The sequence below is a fragment of the Amblyomma americanum genome, chromosome 1 (genome assembly GCF_052857255.1).
Source record: "Amblyomma americanum isolate KBUSLIRL-KWMA chromosome 1, ASM5285725v1, whole genome shotgun sequence".
NCBI lineage: Eukaryota > Metazoa > Arthropoda > Arachnida > Ixodida > Ixodidae > Amblyomma > Amblyomma americanum.
In genome coordinates, this window is record NC_135497.1 from 464,860,761 (window position 1) to 464,871,461 (window position 10,701).

Genomic DNA, 10,701 nt, shown 5'->3' on the forward strand with positions numbered 1-10,701 from the left:
TGAATCGCATGACCGGCGAGTCCCACTCTGCGTTTCTTTGCTAATGATCTGTATTCACACGCGCTATTTGTATGCGGCCATATAGGGATGTGAGTGGAGGCAGTCTGCATGCGGTTACCGCAGCTATAATGCGGCGCCAAAAAAGCAGGGCCTATATCCTGCATGACAAGTGTGTTCTCATTTTCTTTATGTGCATTTAGTACTCGCGTGCCGTGGTAAATAAAAATGGCACCAGATATCACAACAGAGTTACTCTTTTGCTTGCTAGCGCTTCGACACTCTGTGCAAAAGCATGGATTTGCACTGCGTAGAAGACGATGAGCGAGAAGTGCCGCGCGGCGGAGCGCTCGCGCTAGGCCAGCTGCGATTAGACACCGCACTATTTTGCTCAGGGTTGGTACTTATCGGATTAGTGCTTGTGCCCTAATATTCGTTATACTAAATTATTCGGAGAAAGTGATCGCATGTGAAAGGCTGGTGCATATTCCTCGCCTTGTCATTTGTAAACTCATCTGTGCTTCCCCAATGGAACAGGATTTTCTGTAGTGTTATGTCAAATTTAATCAATCTTGCGTCTCCTCAGCTGCAAGCGTTGATGCTTCCTCTCCTTCTGAGCACTGCCAGCTGTCGGAGATGCAACTGCACACTTATTTAGGATTTCTACCTTTTTGCTATAACCCTCGCTTTTGCGGCCCGCATTCAAGCCTTTCGCCATTGTCGATGGTTTTTTTTTGTTACTTATTTTCACTTTGTTATTCATTCTTGGTTGCGTGCCATCAGCTGTGATGCCGGCGATTCTCCGAGCTCGGAACTCTTCCCATGCACGGGATCCTACCCACAGACCTCCCTTCGCCGCACTCACGAGTGTTCTTTGGTATTTTTTTGTTTCTCTTGCCCTTACTTGCATTGCCAGTCGACAAATTTGTGCAGCTTTTAATTGTATGCAGATTTGTTAAATGCGCTAGCAATTTTCCTATGATGCTAAGCTGTGCTGTGAGATATCAAGCTTCTTGCTATTGAAGGCATGCTTTTTTCCATTCTATCTTCTCAATTAAACAGGGCAGACTGGTTGCAACTTTCAATTTAATACCTAGACATTGGTGCAAGGCACCATGGTAGGAATTAATGAAAACCTGCACATCCTATATTCATATTGGTGTGCGGTATTTTAGCGAGCTCATCTTTCAGTGTGGTTATAACAGTCATTGTGACTCTTCTCAAAGAATGTATATGGGTGCATTACATAAAATCTGTTCATTTCTTTTGTCATGGGCTAGCTCATTGGTTTTTCTTTACTTATATTGCATCTAATTTTAGTTTTTAAAGCAGTAGACGATTTCCTATCTTGTCATTCATGACATGGCTACAGCCACTCACAGCTGTTGCTCTGGATGTGTTTATTTGCAGTTGCCAGCGGCCAGCATCTATTGGGCCATGCGTGCTTCCTGCCTTCGGCTGTGTCATCCTTCCTGATCCGTTCATGGTAGTTATTCTTTTTCAGTAATGCATATATTAGCTGCCTATTTAGAAACATATTTTCAACATAGGCTTGCAGCTAGGTTTAGAAATGCATGCAAACTCTACATGCACTTCACAGCAGTACCCCAGCTTATAAATACCGGACCTGTAGACTTGTACAAAGTATAGTCACTGATGCTGTTAACATATACGTGCTTATACATTGCACACCTGTTGCCTGGTATGCATATGTGTCCTCGAAAAGGACCTATGTGTTCATTTATCTCTTCAAAAACATTGTGCTCAACAATGATGGTTTACCAGTATTTCTGATACAGAGAACAATTTGTCAGTCAGTAATGTAACATTGCACGATGACACCAATCCTTGTATGGCATAGCATCCTTGCAATGCACTGGGCAAGCTGCTGTCAGCGCAGACTTAATGCTGGTTTATTGCCATAGCATATGGTTATACTGCACAGTTTGTACCTCTACCTTCTTAAAGCTGCATCCTTGAAAAATTTAAAATTAGTTGAAGGAATATTCAAGGAAATGTAACAGTAACTGTCTCACATTTTGGTGGACACTTGAACCGTGATATAAGGTAGGGATATAGAAGGGAAGTAATGAAGAGCTGCCCTAGCGGAGGGCTGATGCCCATGTTAGATGCCCCTCTTTAGTTAAACATACCTCGCAATTAACGCATTTGGTGCAAAACAAACATGGGACTTGCACGCTCATGAGCACCCTCATGTCAGTAAAACAAAGTGCCAATGTTGCCGTATTTCAGAGCTTTGCTCTTAAAAGCGCAGCTGACTGCTGCTCGAAGTTGAGAGCCAAAATACGTCTACTTTTCCTCATGTGCAGTCCGCGGTGATGGGGCCATTTGCAATGGTGATTGACATTGAGTCGCATGATGCGCAGTCCGTTCCTGGAGTTAGTGATTTTGTTTGTCGTGTCAATGTGCGGTTAAAATTAGTGCAGGACAATGGTTCTCCAATTCATTTTAGGTAACTGTGTCCTCTGCCACATGCTACCACCGTTTTTCCTCAAATTTCCTAATCTCATTTAGCCATCTGATTGCCACCCATTCATGCATTCACCTACTCTTGGAATTCTCCCAGTGTTTTAGCAGTTCTCTGCATTACACTTGCATTGCACTTCCTCTTTCTTTGATTTAGTCAAGATATCTCTGTTCCTGTTTCTTGCATAAGCATAAGAGGCAACTCAAGTGCATCATCTGGGCTTGTGATGCAAATGTGTAGGACCCTTAGTTTTTGGGTAAAACCTGGTTTCTCCCTACTGTTGCACCAGAAAAGATTCTTAAAGATCAGGTTCAACCCAATTTCTGTGCAAATGTGCCTGTAAGAAAGTGTGGTTTGAAGGTGCACAATCCGAAGAACTGCTGGAGTGTAATGGATGTCACATAATTCTTCTGAAAGATTTGTAAAACAATTCTGGTGTTTTCCCTTTTAATGTTTATTTTTTGTCGGTTGCTTATAATTTTTGGATAAATTGAAAACTACATGTACTGACTGGTATTTCATTCCAATAATTATACCCATTATTTTGAAGCTGTGTTGGAAGGCAGGTGTGCATTCAGTATGCGTGCTTTGAATTTCAGTGATTGTTTCTGCAATGCAAAATGAAGGGCAGGTCTCTGCTGTGCAAGTTTTTTGCAATGGAGTGAAAGTAACTGGAGCAGCATTTGTTACTGTGTCACCCAGCCAAATGTTCTCCCACAGACCACTGAGCTTCTGAATACCTATGGCTTAAAGCTCGAAGCTCTGGTTGCCTTTTACGAAGTTTTCTGCATTAACGAGTGCAAGCCCAAGAGCTCAGAGCTATCAAGCATTTGAAACCATAGAGCTATACACAGTAGTGCTGGGACCGTGCAGCAAGTCAGTGTGAATTAGGTCGCGATAAACGTGGTTTACTGTAGAAAGCTAGTGTGAAAAAATAGTTGCGCTCACAGAAACCGCTGTTTTTTCTTAATCGGTCATTGAAACAAAGCAATGCATGTAAAATTTGATATCTCGCTGATTCCTCAGTTTTTTCCCAGCTAAAGACCAAGAGTTGCGTGGAAGTTGTTCAAGCCACCAAGTTGCGTGTGATTTGTGCCACGGACCTGGAGCAGGCTGGGAAATTAGCGGATGGCCAGTGGTATTCACTCAGTAAGGCAAGCTTTTTCTGTAAGTACAGTTTTTGGCATGGCATTGCTTAGGGATGCATGCATTAAACTGACTACTCTACACCTGCCCATGCTTCAAGAACACTGAAGTACATGAAAAAAAATTTATTGCCGAAAAAAAATTGCTGCTTCTGTTATGTTTTTTCAGGAAAGTATTTGCCATTTAAAGGGCTCAGTGTGCTGTGAAAACCTTAAAAATTATGTGCTTGTTGTGGCTTTTTTTTAAATTTCTCTTTCCACGTCGATGTTGGCCTGACCTTGTAGCTTGTCTGCATGAGATTGGCTGCTACTTACAGTTCGCTTTTTTGTTGCTCCTTTATTGTCTGTCACATTCTTTGCGTGGCAGTGTTATGCAGTTTGGGAAGCAATCTGATCTGATTTCTGCATTGGCCTGAAGTGCAAGCTTTTGCATGTGAGGCAGGTTTATGGTGTCCCCTTGTTTTCTGTAACTGCAGTTTGGCCATGAGGGTTAGTCCTTTTTTTATTTTGATGCAGTGTCATATACGTCATGCATAAATTAATGAAGAAAGCACTATTTTTATAATAAATGAACATTCATTATATCTGGGGACATTATAAGTGCGCTTGACTCTAAAATGGCTGTCTTCCGGCATTCAGTATTACAACTTAAACCAGTCGGAAGACACAACACAGGAGAAGAGATGATCACAAGACGAGGCTGGTCTAACAACTGAAATTTTATTGAATAAAAGCGGCAAAAGACCTGTAAAGAGATTCACGCGCGCAAGGCCCCAAAGCAGTGAGAGGGCAAAAAACAATCGAAAGGCACTTACATACTAGTGAACCATCTAAAAAACTAATTCCATACAGTGAAGGTTCACCGACGGTTTAGCCAGGCACGTTTTTAGCCTCACCGATGCAGTAAGCCTCAACTATATCAGGACCGATTTATCACTTCCCTAAACCACTGATGTGCCGCGGAAATCAGGCGTGCAAAGAGAAAGGTTGTCCTCCGAATGCATCCACGAGATTGAACGTGCAGTGTCAGGTGAAAATTCGCCTCCTCTCTATAGAGTGAAAGTGCTCTCAGCCAGGCGCACATTCAAATATCTGCTTGTCTGCCCATAGTAGTTTCAGCTACGAGGCAGTGGAACGCAAAAAACCCGTTTACTTTTGCAAGTGGTGGACATTTTTTTATCTGCCACTGTGCATAGTGGAAGATTACCCGTAGTTGTATCAAGCCTAGTTTGAACGGAGAAGCAAAGGGCTCCTACCTCACTTTTAGCTGTCAAGACAACAGCAACATCATACTTTGCTGCAACTTTCTTCGGACGGTGCGAAATGGCGTGGAGGTAAGGTATAGAGCCCGCCTTTTTGTGCTGCTCAACTACGTCAGCATCATGCGAATGGTGTTCCGTTCCCTCGAGAGAGTAAAAACACGCTCTGACAGGTGCGCGAGATGGGCAAGTGGGAACCCAGGTGCCATTGGCTTGGAAACCTGCTCCGAGAATGCATTCTAAACACAGTGATGGCATGACTTCCATAAAGCGGTCGTGATGCATGCGATTGCCAACCTGTCCTTCACCAGCCTCGAGTGGTTCTGCTCATAGCTAAGAGGCTTCCAGATCTTGGGCTGTGGCACCAACATAAGTGGTCGTCCGCAAAGCGCAGGTATAATTCAAGAAGCTACAAACGGTTATGCTTAGTGAACTTCAGACGTTAAGATGGGCTTTGACCGCATGCCTAAAGATTTCTAAAACGTCTTGTGCCAACTTATCTGAGCCCTCCTTGTGCAAAAAAATTGGGTAGCAATCAACATAACAAAATGCTACTATGCCGAGGTCTTCCAAATGGCTTTGATGCGGTATCGACTCTGGACAGAAGAATGTCGCAGAGGAACGGTGCGACCTGGGACCCTCTGCATATGCTTGATTTCTGATGTAAATACCGCCTTGCCAACTCACAAAAGTGGAGTTCTGTGGAGTTCTAGTTTCTTGTGGACAGCAACCTGGGCAGGTGCTCTGCAGTGAGCATCGACATGTAGGGCCTGTACTATTCATTGTCACATGATAGACCTCTGAGGCATGTGCAAACTGCATCAGGGTGAACAATGAACATGCTTTTACATATGATTGTGTGATTTCGGTTGCTGGCTTCATGGGGCCGTTGTCCTTTTACTGCAAATCTGCATTTGTCAGTTAGCAGGGCGGTATTTACACGCAGTTCGGACCTTTCCTCAGCAACATTTTTTTTGCCTAAAGTCGATAAGGCATTAGAGCCCTGTTTGGAAGACATTGGCATAGTAGCATTTCGTTATGTTCATGACTACCTAATTTTTCTGGACATCGAAGGCTCAGATAAGTTGGCACAAGATGTTTTAGGAGTCTTTAAGGCATGCAGTAAAGGCCTGTCTTTTACATCAGAATTGTCTAAGCAGAACCGTTAGCAGTTTCTTGATGCAGACCTGCGCTTTGTGGACGACCATGTTTATCAGGGCTACAGCTAAAGATCGGGGAAGGCTCTTTTTAGCTACGAGTCGGACCACTCGTTGCTGGGGAAGAATGGTGAAGAGGCGTATTTGTCGCTGGTTAAGGTCAGTAAAGATGGAAACACTTGATGGGTGTGCAGTCGTGTGCATGACATCAGCTTTACATAAGTCATGCCATCACTACTGAGGACGCATTCTTGTAGCAGATTTCCAAGCAGCTGGGTTCCCACTTGCCCATCTCAACAACCTGTCACAGTATGTTTTCACTCGCTCGAGGGTAATGAACACATACTCGGTTGATGCTGATATACCTTAACTCCTCAGTATTTCACAGTCTCAAGAAATTCGCGGGAAAGCGCAATGCTGATGTTGTCTTAACAGCGAAGTGCAAGATAGGAGGCATTTGCGCCGCCATTAAAAAAAAGGCTTGATAAAACTGGGTACTTGTCCACAATGGACAGTGTCACAAAAAAAGGTTCACCACTTGCAAAAGTAATGGAGTTTATTGCGTTCCACTGCCTTATGGCTGCAACTAATAAGGGCAGACAGGCAGATATCTGAATTTGCACCTGACTGAGCACTTTCACTCTATAGGGGGAAGGCAAATTCTAATCTGGCACTGCACGCTAAATCTTTTGAATGCAAATCTGAGGATGACCTGTCTCTTTGCACGCCTAATTTCCACGACACGTCAGTGGTTTACGGAAGGGATAAATCTGTCGGTAGATAGTTGAAGCTTACTACATCGGTAAGGTTAATGACACATGTGGCTCAGACGTCGGTAAACCTTCACCGTAAGAAATTTGCTTTTTTCGATGATTCATTAGTATGCCAGTGACCTTTGATTGCACTTCGCCCTTTCACTGCTTTGGGTTATTGTGTGCCCGTATCTGTTCGCGGGTCTTTTGTGGCTTTCCTTCAATGATGCTGCCGTGGTGGCTCAGTGGTTATGGCGCTCGGCTGCTGTCCCAAAAGACGCAGGTTCGATCCTGGCCACGCCAGTCGAATTTCAATGGAAGCGAAATTTTAGAGGCTCGTTTACTGTGCGTTGTCAGTGCATGCTAAAGAACCCCAGGTGGTCGAAATTTCTGGAGCCCTCCACTACAGCGTCCCTCATAGCCCGAGTTGCTTTGGGATGTTAAACCCTCACAAATCAAGTCAAAATCAAAATCTTCAATGAAATTTTTGTTAGTCCAGCCTCTTGAGCTCATGTCTTGTGTGCTCTATGTCTTTTGGCTGGTTTTAAGGTGAGTCAGTACCAACTCGGCCAGTCGTAAGCCTTGTTCAGTATTACAACATTTTGAATAAAGTGAGAACTTTACTAGGCTATGTTGCCGGGGATCGTGTCCGCAGCAGTTGTGGGCAACTCAGAAGAGATAGCGTCATACGATTGGTTGTGTAATTGAAAGAGGATGATGTGCGGATGCTGCGCGAAAAGAAAATTTCGTAATCGGATAAATATTTACACCCAAAAATGTCCAAAAAGTGGCTGGGCCAGAGAAAAAGTGCTGCGAAATTTGAAAACGCTAAAAGTAGGTGGAGCTACAACGTAGAGCCAAGTTTGAAAAACTGGAAGTATGGACAAAGCCAAAGCTTGGCGCCAAGTTTGAAAACTCGAAATGAGCAATCATGTGACCAGTGATAAGTGACCTATACGTAACCAGGAGATAGCAAAAATAATGATAAATTAGAGGCAATTAGGTAATTATTCAGAATCAAAAGGCAATGAACGAGAAGGCAATTAGACTGAGCAGGTATTCAGTGAGTGGGCAGTAACGATGCATGGAGGAAAATTTGAAAACTCGAAATCGTTGCTGGGATGAAATGAGGGTAAAAGAAGAGTTAATTGATAACCAATCAAGTCAACGAGAAAACAACCATGGCGCCAAATTTGAAAGGCGACCAGTGTCGAGGAGGCGTCAACGCTTTCACAATTTTTTTGTGCAGGTAGCAGCGGTGATCTCTATTTTTCTTTTTTTCAGCCAAGGCAAAGACCACTTTTCTTGGCTCATGGGCGATGTATCTAGGAACCTGCGGCCAGGACAACGCTGGACAGCATGCATCAGCAAGGTCGAAAAAAAAGCACAAAACAGTAAATAAAAATTCATCACTTTCATTTCAATTCTAGTGGTTTTGTGCGCGAATTACTCTGGAATGCACAAAGCTTGTGTTGACAGGCGACCATTAACAAGCTGTGCATTTTTGTGCATTGCCTACTCCAGAACACAAATCCTGTGTTAATTGACAGGTGACACTGTAACGACTGTTACACAGTGTACGAGCACTACACCAGACACTCTACAGAAGACAAAGCAAACTACAGAAGACAAGACAGACTATAAAAGACAAGACAGACTATAAAAGACAAGACAGACTACAGAAGACAGGACCGACTACAAAAGACAAGACAGACTACAGAAGTCAAGAGAGACTATAAAAGACAAGACAGACTACAGAAGACAGGACCGACTACAAAAGACAAGACAGACTACACAAGACAAGCCCAAAATAAGACAAGACTACAGACTACAGAAATTTTCTGTCTTAGAATCATGTAGTGTGTTTTGACTGGGAAGATAAGGCAAAGGGGAAAAGACAGCAATTCCCCCCCCCCAAAAAAAAAACGAGAACATTTCCGGCAGACAGCAAACAGACAACGAAAACGAACGCAAAACAAAACTGACTAAAATCTACAAATAAAGATTACATAGGGCAGTCTTCAAGAGCATGGATTAGAAATATCGACAATGTGCCTGGGAAGATGGTTCAAACTGTCAGAAGTTTCGGGGACAAAAGAAGAAAAAGCGTGTTTAGTATGGCATCACGTAACAGCTACTTTGCGAATATGATCAATGCGGCCTGAAACAGATGTAGGGGTAATTAGTAGCCGACTCTTAAGGACAGGATTGTAGTAATAGATCTTGTGAAATAGGCATAAGCGCGAAATTTTTCTGCGGAGTGAACGAGGTGGCAATGATAAAGTAGTTTTCATAGCAGTAACACTGGAGATTCGGTGATAATTGGAAAGTATGAAACGTGACGCACGGTTTTGAACAGATTCAATTTCAGTAGCTAATAATGACAGGTCAGGGTCCCAGATAGATGCTGCATATTTCAATATAGGCCGAACAAGTGTTTTATAAAGGAGCAATTTTATTGAGGCAGAAGAGAGGGAGAAGTTTCTGCGCAGGTACGCCAACATGCGGTTAGCATTGTTAGTAATGAATTCCACGTGCAGATTCCAAGAAAGATTAGAAGTTATGTGCACACCAAGGTACTTATACAAAGACAGTTTCAAGAGGGATATTATTAAGGTCGTAAGTGGCTATTCAAGTGTCACGTCGAGAAACACGCAAATGTTTACACTTCTTACTGTTAAGTTCCTTCTGCCATAATTTGACCATTCTGAAACTTCGTTAATATCAAGTTGAAGGACAGAAGTGTCAGAGACACTCTGAATTTGACGGTGAATAACGCGATCGTCGGCAAACAGACGTACGGAAGAAGCAATGTTGTTTGGCAAGTCATTATTATAAATGAGAAAAAGTAGGGGCCCTAGGACAGAACCCTGGGGAACGCCTGAGCCCGCTGTAGAGGAACGAGGGTTGGATTATTAGCAGTCACGTATTGAGAACGATTAGTGAGGAAAGATTGAAGCCAAGAGATGATGTTAGGGCCGAGATTGAGATTATTTAATTTGAAAAGTAGTAATTGGTGAGAGACTTTGTCAAAGGTTTTAGAGAAATCGAAGAATATATAGTCAGCTATGAAACTCCGGTCAGGAATGAAATGACAATCCTATGTAAAGCATAGAAGTTGCGTCTCGCATGAGAATAATTTACGAAACCCGTGTTGGCAATGACTGAAAAAAGAATTTGACTTGGCAAGGTGAGAGCAGATGACATGTTCCATGACCTTACAAGGGATGCTAAGAAGTGAAATGGGCCGATAATTTTTACGAGAATGTTTGACACCAGCCTTGTGCAGGGGACCACCTTGCCCACCTACCAGTCGCAAGGAATGCAGCCAGACACAAGAGAGTGTTGAAAGAGTTCAGCAAGAATCATAGCACTGTAAACCTTAGTATTTTTCAAAATTTTCGAGTTTATGCTATCCACTCCGCATGATGATGACGTCTTCAGCTGATCATTTAAATTTTAAATGCCAACAGAATCCATTATAATGGGGTTCATGGACAAGAGGTCGTGGGGTGGGTAAAGATGAATTGCAGTAATTAAATCGTTAGCAAAAAAAGCTGTAAACACATCATTAAGGACATCAGCACACATTTCACTGGGAATTATTTGATCGTCTAAAGTATTAAGATTAATTGCAGATGGATCAGTTTTCTTAACCACGTTCCAAAATTGTTTGGGATTATTTATTAACATCGACGGAAGATTACGACTAAAAATTGACTCATTAGCTAGTTTTAGTGCTGACTTATATTCAGACGCAGCGGAGTGATAAGCATCCCACCGGGGCACAGAATTGGACAGTTTGGCGGAAAGAAACAGACGTTTCTTTTTGTTTGATAGACTTTTTAGTGAAGAACTAAACCAAGGCGAACATTTGTTAGTTAATGCTTTTCTCAGGGGCAC

The 10,701-nt window shown here is 42.8% G+C and overlaps 1 protein-coding gene across 1 annotated transcript; it reads left to right on the forward strand.

Annotated features, from left to right (window-relative positions):
• The first annotated feature begins 219 nt into the window (after nt 1-219).
• Nucleotides 220-10,147, forward strand: LOC144126163 (uncharacterized). Its single transcript, XM_077660147.1, has 5 exons — nt 220-874; nt 1,408-1,483; nt 3,523-3,652; nt 8,083-8,192; nt 10,088-10,147. The coding sequence occupies exons 1-5, from the start codon at nt 786-788 to the stop codon at nt 10,145-10,147; spliced, it is 465 nt and encodes a 154-aa protein (XP_077516273.1). The 5' UTR covers nt 220-785.
• Nucleotides 10,148-10,701: the final 554 nt, after the last annotated feature.